We start from the raw sequence: 24,533 nt of genomic DNA on the forward strand, positions 1-24,533 counted from the left end.
TGATTCCTAAGGTTTTGCAAGGTGGTTGCTGGGCTATTGCTATGATATCCCAGTTGGTTGTTAGTGTGTTGGCTTGTGGGGCAGTGGTGGCTCAGCGGTTAGAGCGCCAGGCTATTGATAACAAGGTTGTGGGTTCGATTCCCGGGCTCGGCAAGCTGCTACTGTTGGGCCCTTGAGCAAGGCCCTTTACCCTATCTGCTCCCCAGGCGCTGGAGTTGGCTGCCCAAGATGACTGTCATAAGACTTCTAATGGTTAATGGGGGGGCCTGTAATGCGAGACTGAGGGGCGTATTTGTTTCTATGTAGTGAAAAAGGATTTTTGACTTCCTGCTGGACAACTCCTGCGCTACCAGCATGGGTGACACAAACACTGGTTGAAAGATAAATAAAGGTTCACAATTAAAGACCGCCTTTCAAGTCCCAACTCTGGACCAGTAGCAGTCAGTGAGGGCTGAGGGTGAGAGAGCTTTTCTGTGATAGATGCCAGCCTTCCTCACATGTTCAAGGGATTTAAAGGCCACGCTTAATTATGCTCCCCTCTGACTTCCATCACAGCATGACGGTCAGGAGGGATCTTCTGCTAGCAGTGAGGTCCAAACAGCTAAAAAAAAGAAGTGTGTATGCTGAAATTAGTTTCCCCCTGAAAACTTCTCCAACTTTTCCCTCTTCCTGATGAATGATGAAGGAGCTAACCTCTATAGCTGTGACGGTATTTAGTAGGAGTACCTTTTAAAGCAGTCTCTGTCTAATGACCCCTGTAAGAGTAACTATTCGAGTTCATTCTTTATTGCTCATAAATCCTATTTGAGCTTAAGATTTTAAAATGACTAATAAAATATTCATATCATAATTGCAACCAAGTAGTTTAAATTGGCCGATTACTGGAGAGCTTTTTAAAAAAGTGCATTTAACTAATATATTTATACTCTCGTAAAATTAAAGGTTCTTAAATGGACCTTGGCTTGGATATTTAGTTACGGGAACATTTTTAAAGGGCCCATATCCTGTTCCTTGCTCCTTGCCTTTCCTGCTCTGTGTTTCTTGTCTTTCATTTTCTGAAGTTCATTTATAACATTTTTATAAAGTCAAATATCATTTACGCGACCTTTTTCCAGAGGTTGTGTATCTCTTTAAAATAAAACAGCCAATTTCTGTTATTGTGCCTGTCCTGTGAGTGGGCGGGGCTAAACAGCAGATAGTTGAATAGGCAGAAATACTGTATGCAAATGAGTTGGGTCTCATGGCATCAGAGAAACAGTGATTTCAAGATGGGCTATTTCTGTTCCTGTCCCTTTAAGACAGATATATGTCCAAAAGGATCTTCTGCAAAGGCCTTACACTAGGTTTTGGAACATTGCTGTTCGAGTAGAACAAGTAGAGAAATCTTATAAAAATGTTTGTTGAGGGCACTCCTAAAACCCAAAAATGAACATTGGACCTCCAATGTGGAAAAACTTGCAAATTAGCAAGGACAGTGGCAGAGTCAGCAAAGTTCAGTCTGGGACATCCATGACACTGCTCAAACTAACAAGCAGTTTTAGTCATATATGATTAGGTCAGCTTGCCTTGACCCCTCTCATAATGGCCAACACAGCTATTTCCTGTGAGTGATGAAGGGGAGCAGTGATCTAAGAACATCATGCTCAGTAAGAGCAGTGAGAGAAGATAATGAGGAGTTTTTGGAGTCTCCTGTCATTGTCTGGATGATACACACTAGCCTGCTGAGCCTAGTTTCAGTCTCAGACACTCCACCCACGTATTCACAGGGTATCTGATGTCTGATATAAAGAGCAAGCTAAGCTGGCCACAATGTATGGACAGGATATCGTCAGTTGGATTCTGAGGAGCTCTGTTCACGTGAGCACACATCTGTGCAGTGGGTTTGATCAGCCCGACAGGAAACTTGTTGTGAAAGTTGGGATGTTTATTGCAGCAGATCTTAAAGGTGCCATAAAGTGAATTTATTTTTACAACTTATATATAAGTTGTTTCTTGGTGCATAAATGGTAATTGTGTGACTTTGGCTGGGACAAAAAATGCTCAACGGCAGTATTACAAGCTTCCTTACAACCCTGTTATTTTGCCCTTAGAATGAAACATGAAAATTTATTTGGCTTGTTTATGCCACCAAGATGGCATAGAGGCCTAGTTTTACACTATAACATGAATCAGAAAAAATGCTGTCCTCCCTGTGTCCTCTCAGCATAGTGTGTGGTCAGCTAGCTGAAGAGATTTCTGGGTTAGCTTTTAGCCTAGGTTTCCCTGCACGAGCTATATACACAGTCCCTCAGTTTTATCACGTGAACACCAGCGGCGGTCAGCCCTTCTCTCGTTTCTAATCTGTTTAGCAATAGCTTTCCCCCTTTTTAGCCTTGCTTCCATATTCTCTCAAAGTAGCCAATGCATGGAGCCTCAAAAGGCTTTCACTAGTGAGCTGGATGTATATCAATTTTAGAGAGTAAATAAAGTGAGTCAAGATTTGTTAAAGTTTGTTTGGCAGTTTCATAGGAAAGTAGGTGGGTTCTTTTACTGTCTATTTCACACAATATTTATAATAGTTCTTTGAAAGACAACTGTGGAGAGTATAAAACGAATAAAACATACTGGTTTTATATATTAATAATTATATTTAATACTTGTTGGTTTTATACTTAGTAATTCAGAGTGTATATGATATACTTTACCTTGTCATTTACACCTCAGCTCATTTTGGAAGTGTCAGTTATGTATATACTGACCACTGCTTGCATTAGCTGTCTCAGGATAGGGGGTGTGGGGATATGGGGCTGACTTTTCCATTAGGGAAGAAAAATCAACAATGGCTGCCACTCAAGACCTGATGACCTGATGAAAGAGAGAGGTGATGTTTCTTTGTAAACTTTGTATTGAAATACCAACTGCTGGTGGGTAGGTAGGTGATATCCATGTCATTCTTGTACATCTTGTCTTTTGTCCAGTATTAATAATAATAATAATAATAATAAATGCTGGTCTGGTCTACTAGGCACAAAGAGAGACCAACCAGGATGCTCACTTTGTCACACTCTCACTATGTCTGCAAAGAGAGATGGGAGGTCTGCATCGAACGATTCTATTACGTATGAACATTTTGGAAAAAAACAAAACAAAAACAGGGAATCCTGCTGTAACAGTTCTGATATGGCATATGAGACCAGATCAGAAATGACAAATCCTTTTTGGATTTTTGCAAAACCAAAAAAACCCCCCAAAAAAACAGGTTGTTGTTCAACAAATGACTGAGACACATTGGTTTCGACAGTGTGCTTTGGCTAGCGTAGCTGATAAAACTTCAGGGAAATGATACAGAACGGATGTGTGTTTATGCATGGCGATCTGCTGAGGCGTTACACACTGAGGAAGCATCAGTCGAGGCCACTCTCACAGCAGCTGCGACAAGCGCATCACATTTCCCTTCACGCAGCAGTAGGGCTGCGGTGAACCTGAGGCAGATCTGAGGCCTCTCTGAAGCTCTGACAGGCCGGACAGGCTGATGGATTGGGAGCCGCTCATACTACGCTTGCTGCTGTGCAGCTCGCTGTTCGCTAGCAGCGTGGAACCTCTCAGGAGCTGGGTGACAGATCTGGACAAGAGGCTGGCATCACACTTAGAGGCATCAGCAGTAGCTTAGCATCGCTGATCCCAGTGCCACACACAGGGTGATGAGTGAGACAGAGTGTAAATCTGTTCTGAGCTTCTTTCAAGTTTATTCTAGAGCAGCTAAGGTTCAGAAAAGGCGGCTGAATGGCAGCACTACCCAGTGTTAGGCTTGTTTTTATCACAGTTGGTAATAAAGAGCCATTATCCTGCATTTTGTCTTACACACCAAAAACATCATTCATTTCTACTTAAATGTCTTTTTATCTTTCTTTTTCCTTTAAAATTGAGACTGTTTTTCTTACCTCTGTTCTGATTGGCTGGCCTGTACTAGACCTCTCATTTAAAAAAAGCTGATCAGGCTGAAACACTCCTTGTACCATCAAAGTTCTTTGTGACATCACAAAATTGGTTGGGGGGGGGGGTATGTTTGTTTGTTTATTTATTTATTTATTTTTAAACATGATGAAGTTATGCCTGCTGAAAATGGTGGTTATATTTACATATTTACCATTCATATTAATCATTTGCATAAGATAGCAATGCATAAGATAACAATACCAATACCTGATGATATTAATATTATCAAATCACACAGCAACAGTGGCAGAATTTGGTTTTTGGGGTTTTGCTGTAGGCATGTAAATTTGTCTTTACCAAAATAATGTGGAAATCAAGAAAGAACACCATTACTCTGTAAAACTAGAAGATTTATTATCATATAGTGCTCTTTCAAACAAGGCACCCTGTCTAATAAATTATATTTGTGGAGTGTATTACATTACCCCCCATATCTACACTCACGTACTGTCTCTTCTCTGTGTTTGTAGTGTGCTGGTGCCGTCCTTCTAATTAAGCTCATCTAATTTTCTCTCTTCTCTCAAATCTTCACTAGTTTATTTATGTATGTGCGTTTGCTGATTCACAGCTATCACTTAAATGACGCAAACAAAAGCCGCTAGTGTGCTGATTGCGTCTTCTGCTGGAGAAACCTAACATTGCAACACTGAGCAGTAAATTTCCGTTTGTTTAAGATCATGTGTGTCATTTACCCCTTTTTACTGACAGGTTCATCCATTTTCTCTCTACAGGAGGGCGGATTACCATGTACTGCAAAATATGCCAAAGTTATGCCTGGCTAAATTTGTTACAGGGTTAGGGTAATTTCCAATTCAGCATTATCTGCTGATGCCAGCCCGTTAACCATAGCCATTGACGTTGATATGCCATCGTTGGTCAATATACTGCATGAATGCAATGCTATTGATAATTCTGGTGCTTCATAGCCAGACTTGCTGTTGTAAAAAATGGTCTACACCTACTTCACCTTCGAGTCCTACTGCCTAGAAAATGCCTGCAGAAAAGGGCATGAGTCTGCTGCATGCGTTAAAATATCAATTACATCAGGCCATGCTAATCATGCCTTATTTACAACTGCATTAACACACAATTAGCATCTATTAGAAGCGCAAAATTAGATAATAAGTACCTGCATAATTTAGCATTAAAAGTAAGAACTTGGGGTGACCTAGCCAAGCTATTTTGATTTTTTGTTCGTTTCAAAATACAGAGAGGTGAACAGATATTGAAACACTCAAACTATAAAGTATGAAATTCAAGCACAGGGGATCTTTCGGCTGGAACAGCAGTAGTGCACTACATTATCTCTATGGAGAGCTACTGGCACTATCATTTTCTTGTCATCCTAGTGATTACTTTTCTTGTTTTTCTTCCCACTGATGACATGATGCAAACAGATGCAAAATAAGACCCAGAGAGACAGCTAAAGCAAAATTTGGACTATTTCACATTTCCAGCACACCTGTAATCAGGTTCTGAGGCTGCTGTAAGCTCAGAGTGCTCCCGCTCCTCTACAAAGCAGAGGGGTGCTCGCGGGGCATCCCACGCACATACAGAGGCACTAATGAGATAGAATTCCGGTTCGGAGGAAAGACTAAGGAATATACCTGAAGCACAAAACCACTCCAGTAAATAACCCAACCAATCAAAATGCACTAAGACTGCCACAAAGAAAAATAGACCCTTCCCTTTCAAACTGCTCCACTGTGCTCTGAAGAAGAGCACTCGAATATCTGCCGATGTTTTTTCAAAAACTTCCCCCTGTGTCTGCTACCTTGGATAATCTAATTGGGTTCATTCACTTAGTAATGGCAGAGGTCCAGAAAGAGAGAGAGAGAGAGAGAGAGAGAGAGAGAGAGAGAGAGAGAGAGAGAGAGGCAGCGAGAGAGGGCTTCCCTTTGCTCTCAAAACAGGTGACTCATCAGACTGGAAGCATCCATTAGAAGATGGGTAAACTGTGGCCATGAAGGGATGCACATGGTCAGCCACATTTCTCAAACAGGCTGTGGCATTTAAGTAATAATTGACCTGTATTAATGTGTGCCCCAAAGTGTGCCCAGAAAACATTCCCACCACCACTACACCACCTCCACTAGCCTGGACTGATGAGACAAGGCTTATTTGGTCCATGGATTCATGCTGCTGGTGCCCAATTCTGACCCTACCTTCAGACTCATCAGCCAGGATGTGTTTCTTCAGTCTTCAACTGTCCAGTTTTGGTGAGCTTAAGCCCACTGTAGCCTCAGCTTTCTGTTCTTGGCTGACAGAAGTGGACATGGTCTTCTGTTATTGTAGCTCATTGGTCTGAAGGTTTAACATGCATTGTGAGAGGCTGTTTTACACTCTTTAAAGGTCCTTTAGTAAAGGCAATGGTGCTATATAGATCCATTGGATGTTTAAACATTTAAATGGCTCCTCACCTGGTTAAAAGGTTCTGGTTCTATATAGCACTAAAAAGGGTTCCACTATTTTTAGCCAAAGACCCAATTTACTCTAAGAGATTTACACCACATTTACATTTAAGGCATTTAGCATGCTGTTATCCAGAGCAAATTACAAACGTGCTTTGCTATTTACTCAATAATAACCTCAGCTAGTGAATCCATGGACCAAATAAGCATGAATCCATGGACCAAATAAGCCTTGTGTAGTAAGATACCAATATTCTTGGGCTTCACACTTTAAAATGGGTTCTTTACCAATTATTCATTAAAGGCAATGGTGCTATATAGATCCATTGGATGTTTAAACATTTAAATGGCATTTAAATGGTCTCGTCTCTATTGGTGAAAAAAACAATTGTTGTTGGTTCTATATAGCACTACAAAGGGTTCCAATTTTGTTATGTTAAAGAACTATTTTTCTCTACAAGATAGAACCCTTTTTGCATTGAGTGTAGTAATATACCAAGGTCCAAGTAATATACTATAGGTTTCACTCTTAAAAAGAGGTTCTTCAAGGGTTCCTCAATAAAGGCAGTGGTGCTAAATAAAACCATTAGATGTCTACATGTTTAAATGGTTTCATGCCTGGTTAAAGGGCTCTTTGGATTTGGGGAAAACCAGTGGTTCCACTATTGTTACGAGTCAAAGAGCCATTTGTTCTATTAGAAATGACTCTTTTTGTACTTAGAGTGGCTAACTGAGGTACTGTAGACTCAAACAAGTCTGGCTGTTTATCGACATATCAACAAACCGTTTCCATCCACAGACCTGCTGCTCACTGGATGTTTTTTTATTGCACCAGTCTGAGTAACTCTAGAGGCTGCTGTGCTCAAAAAAAATAGTCTATCCAGCTCAAAATCACCACCATCACATTTTTCCCCATTATGATGGTTGATGTGAACATTACCTGAAGCTGCTGGCCTGTACCTGTATGTTTTTATTTTATAATTTATTTTTTATGCACTGCACTGCTGTCACATGATTGGTTGATTAGATCACTGCATGAATGAGTAGGTGTACAGGTGTTCGTAATAAAGTGATTGGTGAGTGTGTATACAGAAGAAGAAAAAGAGGTATACAAAGAAAGAGAGAGACAGGGATGTTGCTGAACACTCTAGAAAATGACCTAACTAAAGATCCCATAGAATGTGTATAGCACAAACACGTTAAGCCCTGTAGCCACACCAAGCAATGGGTAGTACATGCTGTATAATGAGCAGACAGCTTGCTTTAGTCACATTACTGTCCCCAGAAATGTAAGGCAGGCCCAGTTTTACAGTACAAATTAATTACACACAGAAGAGATTAATACAAGACAAAACTAATGATACAGATGATTAAGTGATGTCAGGCAGGTTCATCTGTGGATCTAGTCTCGGATGGATGAGCAACACAAACACTGTGGTGGCGGAACTCAACGCCTTTCGTGTGCCGTGTAGCAACGGCCTCAGATGTCCGCTGTTCTTTGTTTATGCAGCAATCAGTAAAGGAGAGGGACTGGCTGCGTATTTGCATCTCATGCATATTCAAATCAGCTCACTGACGATTTAAAAAATCCTCTTTGACATCCCATTGCTTTCTGGTAGGAGATTATCTTGAATGAATCAGTGTAAACAATGTGTGAACACAGCGCTGGTGCAAACCTGAGACCTGAATGCTTACTTCAGCGGAGGTCATTCTTCAACCAAGTAAATATTTTCAGCTCTTAACTTGGTTTTTTAACTGGATTTTGCATGCAGGGGGAAGCTCTTGCGCAGCTGCATATCCATTTGGAGCTGTAATGTGGTTCATGCACAGCACTGTTAATGTTCATTGATCTGAGAACCCCAGTTTCCAAATGAAATGTCATTAAAATGTGGCAGAGGGTTCCGTCTATACCCATACAGGACACAACCAATCTCCATGCAGGACAGGACAGGTACTTAGTCAACCGCCAGCTCTTCAGCATGTATGTGGCACGGCCACGCTCTGGATTTTGAATTCTATTTTCTTAAAATGAATAAAAAGGCTTTAAATGGATTTCTGAGTGATACCATACAATAAGCATTTTTGGTTCCTTAAAGAACATAACAGAACATTTTAATGGTTTGAAGAACATTTTAAAGAACATCTGAAAGAACATTTTAAAGGCATCTGAAAGAATGCCTCTAAAAATAAAAAAGATTCTTGAATGCACCAATGGGGTGGGGGTGGGGGGGGGTTGTTCAATTTACGGTGGGCCAATGAAATACATTATTATAAGAGCATAGATGTGAACAATTCTGCGGTTTTAAAATGTATCATGAATCCGACATAGGATTCTTTCTTAGAACCTTTCTCAAGAAAAAGGTCTTAGGAAGATACACCAAATAGACAAAACTATTGGGACACCTACACATTACATCTACAGGAGCTTTTATGACCTCCCATTCTAAATCCATATGCATTAATATGGAGTTTGGAGCTCTGCAGTTATTGAGTCAGCAGAGCGTTGGAGACTTCTATGCACTAAGCGCTGAGCTCAGCACGTGGCGACCCCACTCTGTAACTTTACATGGTCTGCCACATCGTGAGTTGAGTTGCTGGGGATCATAAATCCTTCCACTTTTCAATAATACCACTCACAGCTGACGGTGGAGGAACATATCTAGGAGGGACGGAATTTCGCCAACTGCCTTGTTGTCCTATTATAGAACCATGCTGGAATTCAACCCACGCCAAAGCTCCTTAGAACCACCTAGCATGGCTAGGTGCTTGATTTTATGCACCTATGGCAATGGTTCAATGATTAAGGTATTTGTCATTCTAACTTTGCCCATTTTGTAAATGAGGCACACGGTTCTTTATGAAACCAACAGTGGTTCCTCTATGGCATTGCTCAAAGAACCCTTTGTAGGACCTTGATTTTGTGTGCACAAGCAAAACATGGGAAAGGAAAAAAAAGGAATGCGAATGAAACACAGAGCGAGACGTCTCAGCTCTTTCTTAATGCAGTAATTATCCACCCTTTACCTATCGTCACGGGCAAATCGGTGGACACGAACGGAGCGGTGAATCAATAGACTAATCTGAGCACAATCGATAGGCGGCAAAGATAAAATACTGTTATGATGAGGACATTAGAAAATATTAGGGGCTTCCAATCCAGCTAATGATTACATCCATTATCCACAGCTCAAAACATCACACATGGAAGCAACATCAAGAATACAGAGAGGGGAACAAACACACACACACACATACACTTACAAACAGACATCTTTCCACTCCTGAAAACACATTAAGGCTCTGCACTTTGAATAACCCCTTGTTGCAGACTGAACAGCTGCTTTCCGCTGTAGCTCCGCCTTAAACAACAAAGTGCAGCCTATTATTTTCAATTGTTTATCTTCTAACCAAGAACTGAAGAACTGCACTGTGCATCACATTAAACACCAAGCCTGCTGAACAACACATCACCACCACCACCACCACCACCACCACATGTGAGCATGGGAAAGCATGACTATGCCTACATACACATACATCCACACACACACACACACACATAGAAAGTGGACGGTCGCTGTGACTCACCATATTGTCGGCGGCTCAGACCCCTCCACTTCCAAGTAGTCGTATTTTTCCTCCGTCTGGAAGTCTGTAAAAATGATGGAGATGGTGTCTCCGGGATCAGCAAGTATGGTCCACGTACAGTCCGCACTATTGTAATATTCACTCGGGAAATTGGGACTCGAAATGATGCCACTTGAACCCCTCAGAGTATCACCACATGTGTCCTCAGCTGTCAACCAAACACGAAAAGACTTCTGTTAGGAATCGGCCTTCGGTGACTACACAAAGTATACAGCAGAAAATGACAGCTGAACCTTTGAGACTGGATCAGGTCGAGGCCACTTTATATGTATGCCAGATTTGAGTAATGTAAATACTGCAATTAAACCTAATTGGCCAATCAGAATTGATTTCAAGTCATTTGTCAGCCCAGATATAAGCTTAGAGCCTGTTATTAGCTATTGTGTCTAGTAGGAATACTTTAAGTTGAAATACTGCTGTGTTTATTATTCCAGCATCTACTGCTGTCAAACGTAGCTCACCTTAAAGCTACATGGGTACATTTTGACTGAAGCTATCCTCTACCTTTTAGTGATCCAATGGCTTTTTCTAGAGCTTCACAGGTTAGGCCTCAGTCTTCTCATTTTTTTATTTTTCTAAATGGGCTGAATCAATACAAGGGTTCTTGTGAATTCTGCAAGGTCCCAGCTGCATTTCCCAACAGACTCAGAGCTCTGCTCTTGTCTATTCTGCTCAACGTTTTCCAATTCAACTAGAATGTAACCAGATTGAAATTTATTTTATTGAATTTCCTCGTTTTTTTGGGAAAGAAATTGGGATACATTAGAGTTATGTACAGATAAAGACACATGGACTAGTCTGTGCAAACATGATAAATTATATACATATAATTTATACAAAACGAGCATCCAGCTATATGTACATATTGGTGCGGCGCGAGGCCACGCGTATGTACATACAGTGCATACATATATACATGTGTGTAGAAAGTGATGCTCTGCTTAGGAGAATCACTTTTACGTGGGATCATACATACTATCAAGTGCTCAGTTCCGGGCAACAGAGAGAGAAACATGGAGACGTTTAAAAGAGAGACACACTGACAAGTTTGAGGCAAAGAGCCGTGTCAATGTGGTACACACAGAAAAGGTACACACACTCGGTGAGCAGACTGGTTACCATGCAGACACAGGCATTCTCACAGAAACGCACATGCACTTGCGTGGACACAAGGGAAATAGTCCCGTAAAGACGCACAGAGTCAAAAAGGTCAGTGCTGCTTCCTTAACTACACCTACATATGGACAAAAGTATTGGGACACCTGCTCATTCATTGTTTCTTTTAAAATCAAGGGTATTAAAAAGAGTCTTTCCTGCTTTTGTTGGAGTAATTATCTCTACTGTCCAGGGAAGAAGGCTTTCTACTAGATTTTGAAACATTGCTGTGAGGATCTGAGGATTTGATTGCATTCAGAAAAAAGAGCTTCCATCATTCCAGAGAACACAGTTCCACTGCTCCACAGCTCAATGCTGGGGGGCTTTATACCGCTCCATCCCATGGCTGGTGCCAATATGTTCATGTTTATTTGTTCCAGAAAGTCCTATTCTATTGGCCGTACGTTTCTAAAGGGGCTAGACAAGCTATGTGTGTGTGTTTGTGCATTTGCAAATCTGTGCCAGCAATGGGTGCAACCTAAAGCAGCTAAACACATGTATTTGAAGGGGTGTCCACATACATTTGGACACACAGTGCACCTTAACCAATAAATAGCTCTGAAACACTGCACACAGAACGAGAAGAGTAGCCCAAGCCCACACTGAACTGAAAGTACTGGAACTACTTTTGGATATTTCATACACAGTGGTCTAAGGTAAAGAACTGCACAAGAGCATATCAGCACATTCAGCATCTGAGCTGAACTGCTATTCACTGAGGACTAGTCTTGACTATTCTTCTCTTTTTGATGCATTCTAGGTCTGGAAGTGCGAGGGTGTGATCAGCCCCAAAGCGGTGCTGCTGCTGTCACTAACAGCTCATTTCAATGAGACAAAACAACCATATTCATCAGTAGTTTTGGACACAGATGGAATTTGGCCTCCACCTTTAACCCATCCATGCAGTGAACACACACACGTACACACTGGTGATCAAACACGCACAATGACAGTGAGCGCACATGCCCGGAGAGGTGGGCAGCCATTGCTGCGGCACCCGGGGAGCCCAACAGTGTCAGCTTGCCGAGCCTGGGTATTGAACCCTGTCATCAATAGCCTGGTGCTCTAACCCCTGAGCCACCACTGCCCCAAATGCACCAGAAACAGGGAATTAATGACTAAATAATTAAATAAAACACAAGTCAATTATCTACACATATATTCAGTAGAAATAAATGTATTATTATTTGAAAAATACTCATAAATGTAGAAGTTCATAAAAACTGTACTTAAAGGGACACTCACATCCTTCAGTGGTACCACTGTATCGTCTAGTCTTTCTAGTTTAAGGACTATTCTGATGGCAAGCTTTGAAGGTGTTAAGAAAACTAAAACGACTAAGCTTAGTGGTATTTATTATATTGGGACAGTGATCTCCAACCCTGCTCCTTCCCACAGACTTCTGAATCCAACCCTAATCCACCCCACCGGATTCCAACTAATTACTGTCTTCAGAAGTCCTTGATTGGATCAAGTAGGTGTGTTAGATTTTGGTTGGAGTTGAAACCTGCAGGACTGTAGCTCTCCAGGGAAGGTGTAAAGACCATTGCATTAGGCTATAGATTAGATTGGCTTAGCAGTTCGGACTGATTGAGAACTGCAGGGATTCCAGATGTTTGCATGATGTATTTGCATAATGCATTCTAGTGAGAGAACACTGATGAATAAAGACAATATCAAATCTTGAATTCTTCTGAACTGATGAATTCTCCTGCCTCTGCTGAACTACTGAATACTACATAACATGACAAATAACATGCTGGATGCTCAGTTTTAGGCTGGAGAACCTCTTTATTTGTGTGATATCACCTTCATGTGCCATGGTGAGTGGGGAAAAGGACAATACGAGGGAGAGTCACAGAGAAACAGAGAGGGAGAGAGAGAGAGCTTGTTATTAGAGAATGATATAGAGAAAAATAACAGAGGTATCAGCATAAACAATATCTGTAAAGTAGGTATGGCATTTTGAGAAACGGCAGTAGGGCTGGACTGGGCGGTGTGACCAAAGATGTGTATCACAGTTTTTTTTGTGTATATATATATATATATATACAGTTTCACTGTATATTATTAGTCTTCATAGTATGACAATTAAATATAAGAATGTAAACCATTACAAAGCACCAAAATGTACTATTTTGCCTTTTTGGATTTTAATGATAATTTCTCACTCATCCCAACTGGGAAATCCAAGGTTTTAGCCTTAAATGTCTTTTAATGCAAAATGTAAATATGTGAAGACCTCTGAAGTGTTGAATGATATCCACAGAACAACCCTGTAGGTTTACATTAAAAAAAAATTATGGCCAAAAGGTTTTGATACTGAACACATGCAAATCCTTGCAAATTACTTGAAAAGCCTCTCTGCCACTGCTCTTTAGTAATGAATAGCATAATGCCTGAAAATGATTTCTGCAGATTGTAAGGTAGCTCAGCCTTGACATTAGTATTGAAGGTGTGGAGCCACTGACTGTGTCGCTATGATAGATTCCCTTTGGGAAACATTTGTGTCAGTCATTTGTAAATCAATTCTGCATTTCCATGCATCCTTTGCCACCGGGCCCAAGCAAAGAGCAGAGCACCTGAAAGCAGGCAGCTACACATTCCATTTAAAGGAATAATAGCACAAAAAAGCTCAAATGGAATAAAAGGCACAATTCCTTCATTCTTCAGTAGCGCAGCAGCACACAGCCAGTATAACCTCAAATCGCACAGATCACGCTGTTAAAGGCACCTTATCTTCAGTTAAAGAACGGCAAATCTGAGGTCAAATCTGTAGCTCCAGTCTACGTGTCTGCTCCTTTCCTGGGTATAATGAACAGCCAATTCCTGCTGCCACTGTGTTCACAACGCCCACACGTTGGAAAAGTTTGGGTGTTATTATGAGAGCCACAAGTGTTATTATAAGAAGCACATTTGCTGTATTGTGTTTTGGAAATGGGATGGTACTGATTTAGATCTCTGGTGTTAAAATCAAGCACTGTTCAGGAGAATGGAACATAGCCAGTCACTCAAATGTGAGAAAAGCAATGCTGAATAGTTACGACTTGCAACAGACATGTTTTAATCCTCACAATAATCTTAAACAATGTATCTAAGTAGCTGTAGCCAAATAGTTAGCAAACAAGCAGCATTCAATAGGGTGTGCTGTGTTTTTAAAAGGTTGCACTAATACACTTTCATACTCTCCATTTTTGACTTTCATTGAATGTAGAAATTGTAGATACACACAGAAACCCTCAGGAACCACCACAGCAATGTCACTTTTACATTTGTACAGACTCTGAAAAGAAGACATCCCTCAATTCATATTTGCATTAACAAGGTCATGTTGTACATAAAGCATCACTGTTTCATTATTCAGTATGTTTAGCCTGCGGTTAGATTTTAGCTTAACTATTGAATTACATTGCCCTATATTTTCTGTACAGACTTGCTGCTGTATTGCAGAGGCAGCAGAATTCAACACTCAGTACATAGTTGTAGAAACATTAAACTAAAAATGGGGTATCCCAGTCATTTCATTAACTTATTCATGTCTGTCATTTCACTATACAGGCTAGTAATATAGTGTATAGCAGCATATGTTGTATAGCAGTGTAAATGCAGACATGGAAAAAAACAGTTATTTTAGCAACAAACTAACTGCATATTGTCACTGTCCTAAAAATAAATAATAATAATAAATAAATAAATAAATAAAAGTCTCCAGTTTTGATGTTTTTCACTTTTTTATATAATGTGAATCTGGCAGCTGTTCTTTACACAATTTTAGATTAATGGACCAATAGAAATGCTCCAAAATGACTTCCATTGAATGATGTATTTTCCTCTTTCTGTAAAATTTGGATTGGACGTTTCCTATAATATGTTTAATATCATGTATGGCACACCGAAACATTTGAAGCTTGTAATGAACATTCAGGTAACATACTTTTTACTTTTTATGTTGCAATTTTACAATGAATCCTTCAGTAAATATTTAATCTCCAACTCCAAAAAATACCTGTCTGTGAATTGTCGTAATTGATCAACCTGCCAAGGCTGCCAGTTTCCTCCCTTTCAATGGCACAAACTAAAGGTGCTTAATATTTTTTTATTGTGAAGAATATTCGGTACGCTAAACTCAAGTAACAAGCTAGACGCCTTGCGTCTAAAAATGCATTGACAGTTCCTAGTACTTTCAATGAAACAACAGAAGATGGACAAGAGTGCATGAAACTGCATGGTTCAAGTAGACCTACTTCATAGTATTGAAAGTGTTCAGGGTGGGGTTGTCTTGCTGACAGTAATTTTTCTGAGATATAGTTTTTTATGGTCTTCATACTAAGAAATTAAAAATCTAAGTACAATTCTAAAAACATGCTACTACTCTTGTACAATAGCCAGCTCTTTAGATCGACATGAGAATCTATTCTCTGACATGGTGAGCTGGTTTGAGATGTAGGCCTGATTGAGCCGCTTCAGGCAGAAGCTGGGGAGAGGGGGCCTGTCACACACCTGTCACTCACGGATGCAATGGCACTGATGATACTCTTTAGGATAAGCTGAAGTGGCCCAGGGGCCTGCTACTCTACCTGTCCACCGGCTCAACCGTGGCCCGGCTAGGCAGCGGACACAGGCGGCTGAAGTGGACCATTAGAGATGACACAACTGCTCAGAAGCAGAGAGGTATAGAATACAATATGTCCTAACACAACACCTTTTTTTAAGCTTCAGAAAGACGCTGCAGTAACTAAAGTCGTGTCTCCTATCTGTAGTAACTGCAGAAGCTGAAGGCTAGCACAAGCTTCTCCCCTCCTTTCTGAAACACTTGTGGCCATTATTGCAAAGTGCAGCTTACACAATGTTAGATCAACACGGGGAAGAACACTAACTGTTAACTCTATTATGTCAGCTAACACAGTGATTCCCAACTCTGGTCCTGGAGAACCTCCTGCCCTGCACATTTCAGTGTTTTCCTGTTCTAGCACACTACCTTTAACTCAATTAGAGCTTCTGACTTAGCTGATTAGCTGAACCACCCTCCTGCCTAACAGGATAGGACTGTCACATTCAAACGTTAGCCCTTTATCGTTTTGCTATCGTCTGTGGGCAGCACAGATTGCTACTGGCTACCAACGTAAGTAGGGCTTTTTAATTAGCTGATTAGCTGGATCAGGTTTGTTGTACACACTTAAATATGCAGAGCATGGTGTTCTCCAGGATCAGGGTTGGAGGCCACTGAACTAGCTGACTACCACAATAACATAGTGCTAATAGGAGGAAGAGAGAGAGGGCCAATCCACCAACTCACCCACCCAGTAAAAGTGAGAACATTCCTGACCGTTGCAGGCTATAGCATCCCTACAGCACCACAGGTGTGATCTTCTGACAATAGTGCCAATGTAATAACGCAGGCCACTCTACATTACATAAATTACAGTCCTTTGTAAAAAATTATATATATATTTTCAAACTGTATCACATTAGTGTTTGGGCAGATGTTCTATAATGATCTGAATTGAACAGAAAGTCACTGTAATTCACACAGCCACATCTGTTGTTGTTTTTAATTTTTAACACAGCTTCACACTAAACCAACGAAAATGGAGCAGGCTAAAAATATATTTACACCCGGACTCTGAAGGGTTAAAAACTCCATTTTGGAGGCAATGTTCGAACAGAACAGCTCCTAAGTAGTGACACCCTTGATAAAGGAGCTCGTGCACATGCTCTGTACATAATTTTACTATTTTCATCTCAGTGACAATTCTCTCCGACAGCAGTTATTTTTTTCCAATTTTCCCTTCATGCGGTGGGTGGCACGTCTATCCACATATTGTGTACTCAGGGGGCATCTTGCTGTCAGCCAGTGGAGGTGGAATCTAAGCCTGATGGAGATGCCGTATAATCTGTGTGATGTGACAGCCAAGAGGGTGGGATATGGTGATTGAGCTGTGCTGAGCAGCTCTTGTGCTTTTGCTCTATTTTATTCACTGAAGAGCTCAACAATTGCAAGGACAGGGTCTTACTGGGGGATGCGGTGCTGCTACATGCACACATGTGTATGCACGGGCAGGTGCAGATACTGTGTGAATGTATGTTTTCTATTTGGACATGAAAGTGCATGATGCTGGCACTGAGTCGGGTCGTATAAGCACAATATATGCCACTGCATGTTGATGTATCTATTATCACACCCGAGGTAAGACACATTTTGAGGCAGTTTCTTTTATCTTCCACAGGGAATTTGGGGAAAGGTGCATCAAACTTCACTCCATAGAAAACATATATATGCAAAAAAACAATGCTCAATGGTTTAAGTCAGAGCTTGTATATTACTGTCTGTGAAAGACTTGTTATATGCAGTACTCTGGATCATCGGGTTTAGAAATGTCCTCTGGGAGACAAGGACTCTTTTCAAAAACAACTATTAGGGGATCAATATGTTTGGCCAACAGGCTGGAGCACATTATCTGGTTTTGAAGTTCAGTTGTTCTGAAGGATTTAAAAGCTTTGCTATCTAGTTCAGTCCACTGAACAAGTCAGACAATGCACTACATGAGAATAATTCATCATCTAAAGTAATTTTTATGATATGAAATATTGCAACATGTATTATTGGTATGTTACAGAAATCTTTCTGATTCTTGCTAGACATATGGATAACTAGCAGGTTATCCACTACATTATCTGACTACTCATAACTGACCGAATCGTTGGTCCCACTAGAAAGAAAAGGTGCCATCACATGGATTAATGTTACAGGAATTAATGTTGATAATCTAACAGTTTAAAAATGTGCTTAATGATACTATTCATTATAATGTAACTGGACATTAACTGTCAGTTATTAAAATTTCTAAGCTTTAAGCTTCTAAGCTTTTCTGACTCTTCATACTTTAACACCAATCCAACATGGGATGCTCTCATTTAAAGATCTGAAGATGAACGTAATCAATTAAAAGGTAACAGAAGGCTATAAGAATGACAGTTTCTACAGTGTAGACAGTTATTAAGAAACAGTTCAGGAGAGCTGTGGTTGTCAAGATAAGATCTGGAAGACAAAGAAAACTTTTGGAGAGAACTGCTCGTATGCTGGTAAGACAGGCAAATCAAAACTCCTATATGGCTGCCAAGTGCATGCATGATACTTTAGCTAAGTCACGGGGATTGTGCACCATTTTAATGTGCAGCACTGCTTGCACAAACATAATCCTCATAAGTGTCATAACAGGAAAATCTTAACTGGGACCTTGTCACAAAAAAAGCGGTTAAAGTATGCTAAAGAACGTCCAGAGAAGCCAGATGAGTTTTGGGGTCAAGAGCTGCCAGTGGGTTGTCAATATTGCACAAGTGACGGGGTGTACAGATTCCACCAGCAAATTTGGATGCAAATGTCTATCCATCTATTAAGAAGCTGAAGCTGAAAAGTAGGGCTTCTACAATAGGATAATGATCCAAAATATACCTCAGAACTACCATGAACTTTCTGTTGAGACAACCTGGAGATTGTGGAATGACCCTCACAGTCCCCTGACTTAAATGTCATAGAAGATTGTTGAACAGACTTTTAAAAAGCTGTGCAGCAAGAACTCTGAGGATATCTCGCTTCTAGAGACCAGATTATTTATTTATTTATATGTAAGACTGTTTATAAGGGATATAGCATTTTATGTTGGATTAGCTAGAGATGCTGGGTTTGCTACTTCTCAATATGTTATTAAGTATTTTTTCCATGGTTGCCCAAACCATTGTGTAACTTTAAATAGGACTTACATATATATGAGTTTTCACTCGAGGAAAGGTGTTTGTATTACACATGAACTGTAAAAACAACCTGCAAGTGAGTAAAACCTTCTATTAACCTCATAATACAATACAGCTCTGTTATACAGAAATCCTGAGAGGTCTTATTCAGTAACTATATGGAAAACAATGCAAAACAATTCAGTTCAGTTAAGAATGAGAAATGGAAGTGTGGAACCACCCACGGTTTCTTGGAGTTAAAGAGGTTAATCACTGCGTCCGTTAAACAGCACTTTTTGGTGCATAATTTTGCATGCTGCATAAAATACTGTCCGGCATAAATTTTAATCCCACATGATTTATGATTTTTTTTTTTGTAAAGCAAAGTACTCTCAATAATGTGTCATTAGTGTATCTCTAACTGACCCATACACTTAATAGAAATAGTACAGTCTTGTTTTATTTATTTATTTACTTTCATTCATTTTAACATATGACTTTGCTAGTGTCACTGGAATTGCTAGCAAAAGGTCCTGGAAACTTGGCCTTGCATGGCCATGGTGTTAACAGTACTGACATTAATTGTACAACTGATTTCTCCAGCTGCCATTCCAATAAACTGGAACAGATGCTGCCCTCACCACAAAATTGTTTGCATTCGGCCCAATGAAGAGTTATTGAAGCGGCTGAGGCTATAAATTAGTCCTAATCAGAGACAAACTGGGAGACAACAGAAAACAGTCAGATAGGAGACAGCGGTGTGCACTTTTCTCCCACTTAATCCCTCAAGAGACAAATCACCTTCTTATTGCTGTAAAAAGTCTATTATTTGATTGTTTTATTTCTTTTTTGTTTTTGTCCTCATTACAGCAAAGTCTTCCTGCACTTCACAAGCTATCATACAATACTGTATGATACTGTATGATACAAAAATGCATAAAGTGTTTGTTAACTATTATTAGAATATATACAAGTAAAGAAATTAAGTATACAATGTGATTTTGTGTGTGTGTGTGTGTGTGTGTGTGTGTGTGTGTGTGTGTGTGTGTGTGTGTGTGTGTTTGTGAGTGTTTGCTCGAGAAAGGCCAGTACAGTTCTCATCCAGCACCTTGATGATGACACAGAAGAACCATGTTTTAATTGGAAATGTATGAGTGTAAAGAACCTTCCAAAGGTCTTAACCTTTTCTTAACATACTGACTTAATTTTTTCCAGCTCTATTACAAACAGGTTCACTATGGAATTAAAACTGGATCTTCTATGGCACCTATGCCTATGCCAAAGACCCATGGGAAGCATCTTTAAAAGTGTACAGTGTCTGGAGTTTACAGGTTTTTTTTTTTTTTTTAATGACATACTAAATAACATATTCTGAGCCCTTTTTATTTCTCTTTTTCTTACTTTTTCAGGTCGGTTTACACAGTAGTTAAATAAACTTCTAAATTAAATTCCACCTTTTCTGTTAATCACTAAACAGAAGTTCTTTGGGGCATGATTTAGCATACTGCAGAAATGTGTTTTTTTATACTTTTTTAAAAACATGTCTATGTGGGAAATCAAAGTGCTTGCGATGTAGATCACATTAGCATATCCCCATCAAGCCCTGCGATTTGTAAGGAATGAAAATCACCGTAGCCGAAAAGCACAGCAAGCTCTGCCTGAAGCGCCTCACGCAAATGACCTTAGCAGGTAAAATGAACGCTGTTGGCAAGTGTGTAACATTATCAAGGCCACATTTCACACTTTTGTCATTTGACATTTATTCACAGAGCAAAGGTGTGTGGTCATACATGCATAGGCGAACCTGATGTCATGTTTGATGAATTTGTTTTGGTTAAATCAATATATTTGATTGATTTGCTTTACGCAGCTGATTATACACATGAAGAACAAATTAAATGAAAACAATAGGTCAAGGTAGAAGGGATAAAATAATCAGACATGTCTTACTTACATTTTGCAAATGTTAATTCGAATCAACAAAAAGTGTAAAGTCAAGTTGAATTAAAAATATATACATTCAAAAAAATTTTAAATAAAGTGCAATTATATGATTAATTGATGAATTAAGAACTGTTGAAATTCAAAAGCCTCCAGACAACAAGTGCTAGATTTGGCCTGAAGTTACATTCCACAAATTTAAAGGTGATAAAACAGCTTATTGTAAATCCACCATTTTTTTTTTTTTTTTTTTTTTTTTTGCACCGATCTTGCAGGGTTCAAACGTTTGTCTAGGCCTGAATCTGAATGTATTCCAACAACTGCCAAGACAGTTTCCTCACTGTGTGAGTTCATGTCTTCTTAAATGCAGACTATCACATTGGACTGGTGTGACTCTACTCCATCCAATCTGGGACATGGAAGCAGCAAGGAGGAGGACTCAAACACTGAGCCCACTGAGCAACTCAAGCAGCTTGTATTGAAATTTGCTGCGTCTGTCGATCATGAAAATAATTGTTCATCAACCGTTATCAAGGTAAAAGGTTTAATTAACTGTAATACTGATTTGTCAGCACTGCATCGCTCAAAGAACCATTTAAAGCACCTTTCTTTTTAAGATTGTGCTCTAGAAGCTCCTACTGGGCTCGCCTTTTTATTTCAGAAATGTGGACGTTTTGGCGGCCATGCTCCCCGGAGGATAAAACAAATAAAAACGCTGAATCTGTAAATTCTGTGCTAGTGACACCTAAAGAAAGTCAGCGTGCTCAGAGATAGCGTGGACCTTGAGATGGGAAATGAGATGAGGGCTAGCGTGCGGCCTGGTCTCAGGTGGGTGCTCAGGGGAGCGCTTCAGCGTCCGCCGAAAAAGAGAGTGCCGCAGCTCCACACTCCCTCCGAGGAGCTTTCTGAAATGTCAGCTCTGACAAGCTCGACAAATGTGCGCATACAAACACATTTTCATGCTTTGGAGCCCCCCATGGGTATAAACCCATTGCAACTTTTCAGATCTCTTTCCAGCGTGTTTACCTTTGTAGCTTGGAGTGGAAAATCACTGTGATGATGAAATCATAAATAAATAGCTGTGTGCATAGTGGGCTGTGAAGGTGAAGTTGTCACTATTTAAAAAAAGGTTATAGACAAACCTTTTAACACACTGGGTAAAGACATACAGGCCATATACAGAGTTCACTCGTATGCTGCTGTATGTCCCTTCTCATCACAATCACTGCAGCAAAGGGAGCAAGCACAGTGATATAACAGGGCCTGAGAGTCTAGGCCAAATCATCTGCTCCCTAGCTGTTCAATTCATCACTGGTCTGCTTGGGGGATCTGCCAGCAATGGTCCATGTCAAAACAAAGTCTGGAAGAAGTCGTATTAACAGGACCCACAGGCACACAAACAGACAACTTCAGCACTGACCTCCTGGCCCACACTGGACTGTTTGCTCTGTTTGGTCTTTTGTGCAGTTTCAAATGCTGGAAACTGTAGTGAAAAAATACAGAGCAGAAAATAAGCAGCACATGGACTGGGGATTGCAGAGGGTGTGGACAGTGGGGCTTTGACAGTGTTGGTGGTGGTCAAGACATTTTTCTTCTCTTTTCTTTTTTTATGTGGCCTAAAGGACCTTTACTAGTCTATTGTTCTAAAAGGCCGGGTTTGTCCCATGAATAGTCTTGGTTTGATTTTTTTCAGAGAATCTTAGTCATCCTGTTGTCTGAAAATAAGACATAGGTTCCAGCCTGCTATGCAGCAGAAATAGGAAGCAGCAGAAGAAGGAGAAATTCGTAAAGCAGATCTACATGCTATACACTGTACTCTCTCACCATAAACATTAAAGAGCTTTTGTTTGGCAACCACCTAAAGAAGGTAAGGCTTTTAGCCACTTTTTTTTGCATCCAGGGAATACATACACGGTCAGCTGGATTGGCAGACAAACGAAGGATAGTTCAAACAAATGGAGGGATGTACAGATGAATGAAAGAACAGGCAGACATATAAAGTATAGAGTAGCGTGCCTGCTGGGTTTTGACTTGACTGGAATAGCTTTAGCTTGGTACCTAGGTTTCTTTGTCTCAGCAGCAGGGAGCACAAAGCCTACATACCCTTTTTTGGGTGATTGGTGCGATTGTGAAGGCACTACAGCCTCCCAAACTACACCAGTATTTTCTAATAAGCAGTGTAAATCACTGGATGCTGGGAATGTCAGGTGTTTTTCAATATAGTTTGTTAACAGTAGGCTTAGGTTGCTAAACAACATAACGGCCAAAGTTATTCCATGAACAGCACAACGCTTTTACTAACAGTGTTTCTAAAGCTACTGAGTTCATTATATAGTTCCTCCCTATGTACCGCAAAACTGGTGAGGGAGTATGGATCTATTTCAGTCATAGCCATAGTCAGGTTAAAGTCATGTGGGTGGAGCAAACCACATAGGCCTTGTGAATAGTACTGCTAACACAAGCGATATTCAAGTTTAAGACCGCCAAGTTTACACTGAAAGGGGAGTCAAATATGGTTGTGTGCCAACAAGATCATCATTAATCTAATAAGAAAGAAAACCTAGTGTTTTCTCCAGGTTCCTGGAGGCTTTAACATAAATAACAGGGTTTAAGATCATCATCATCTTCTAAGTCTCAACAGAACTTTTTCCACCTTATTGTCTCTGATTGGTCTCTTAAAATGATGACAGATTTAATTTTGTGGAGCAGTGTGCATGTATGTGTAGGCACTGGCTTTTAAAAAACATGGTCTGCAGTCTATGAGGCTACAAACTGAGAGTTATTTATTCTTTACGCTGTGTTTAGAGGCACATGTAGTATGAAAATAAGCTACTGGGGATCAAAACGTGAAGCTCCGCCTTGGATATATTAGGATAAAACCAAATTCTCGCGGCACGCCTCATTCCAGCAGAGCTGCTTTAGCTGAGCAGAGGTAGGTGAAATCGCTGAGTCATCATTGCAGAATAATTCCTAAATGGAGAAATGAGTTGGCTCAGCAGAGCTGCTGTCGGCTTAAGGCTGCAGGCATCAATGGGCTTCACAAAAGCATCACTGGGGCTTCAATTTGGGTGAAGCGTTCGGAGGGAGGTGCTGAAAGTGCCTGCAGCTGATCAACAGCGCAGCACATATGTAAGAGTAATCACGCAAATCAATTAGAAGCAAATCCTCTGGCACCTTGGGCAGGTTGCCTTAAAAGCTGGAGGGGGGTGTGGTGGTTTGGGGATGTGGACTCGTTTTTATGCTCCCCACATTCCTCTGGAGACATCAAGCAGCTCCGCAGGGGTCTCCTTTTCTCCAGGCACTTACTAATTCACTTCCATCTTCTCCCTGCACTTGATCTGCAACTGAGTTAAGCAGCCACTGCAGGGAGCACTTTTGCTCGTACTCCTCTGCGGGACGGGAGCTGTTAAAGCACAGCTCCCCAGCCTAAGGGGTGTCGCTTCTGCATCTGACTGTCCTTACTCATCCTCGCCATCTCGCTGTTATCCGTCCCTTAATATGCCTTAATCGCCGCAGCCTGCTTGCTCCGAGTGCGAGGCATGGAACAGGGGTTTGTTTTGGCCTGAGCTCCATCAATAGAGCCAGCTATTTGATGAGGTAAAGCAGGTTAAGAAGGACTTAACAAGACCCCTCGCAGCTCTCCTAAACCGCCTAGAATGAACGGACGGAGGA

The 24,533-nt window shown here is 40.5% G+C and overlaps 1 protein-coding gene across 1 annotated transcript in view; it reads right to left on the reverse strand.

The window, feature by feature from the left end:
* csmd3b (CUB and Sushi multiple domains 3b) overlaps positions 1-24,533 on the reverse strand; it is a 548,309-nt gene that overhangs the window by 313,179 nt on the left and 210,597 nt on the right. Inside the window, exon 5 of the mRNA XM_072674465.1 lies at positions 9,975-10,182. Within this exon, the coding sequence (XP_072530566.1) occupies positions 9,975-10,182 (208 nt within the window). The remainder of the gene's footprint in view (positions 1-9,974; positions 10,183-24,533) is intronic.

Source organism: Salminus brasiliensis, chromosome 3, assembly GCF_030463535.1.
Source record: "Salminus brasiliensis chromosome 3, fSalBra1.hap2, whole genome shotgun sequence".
Taxonomy (NCBI): domain Eukaryota; kingdom Metazoa; phylum Chordata; class Actinopteri; order Characiformes; family Bryconidae; genus Salminus; species Salminus brasiliensis.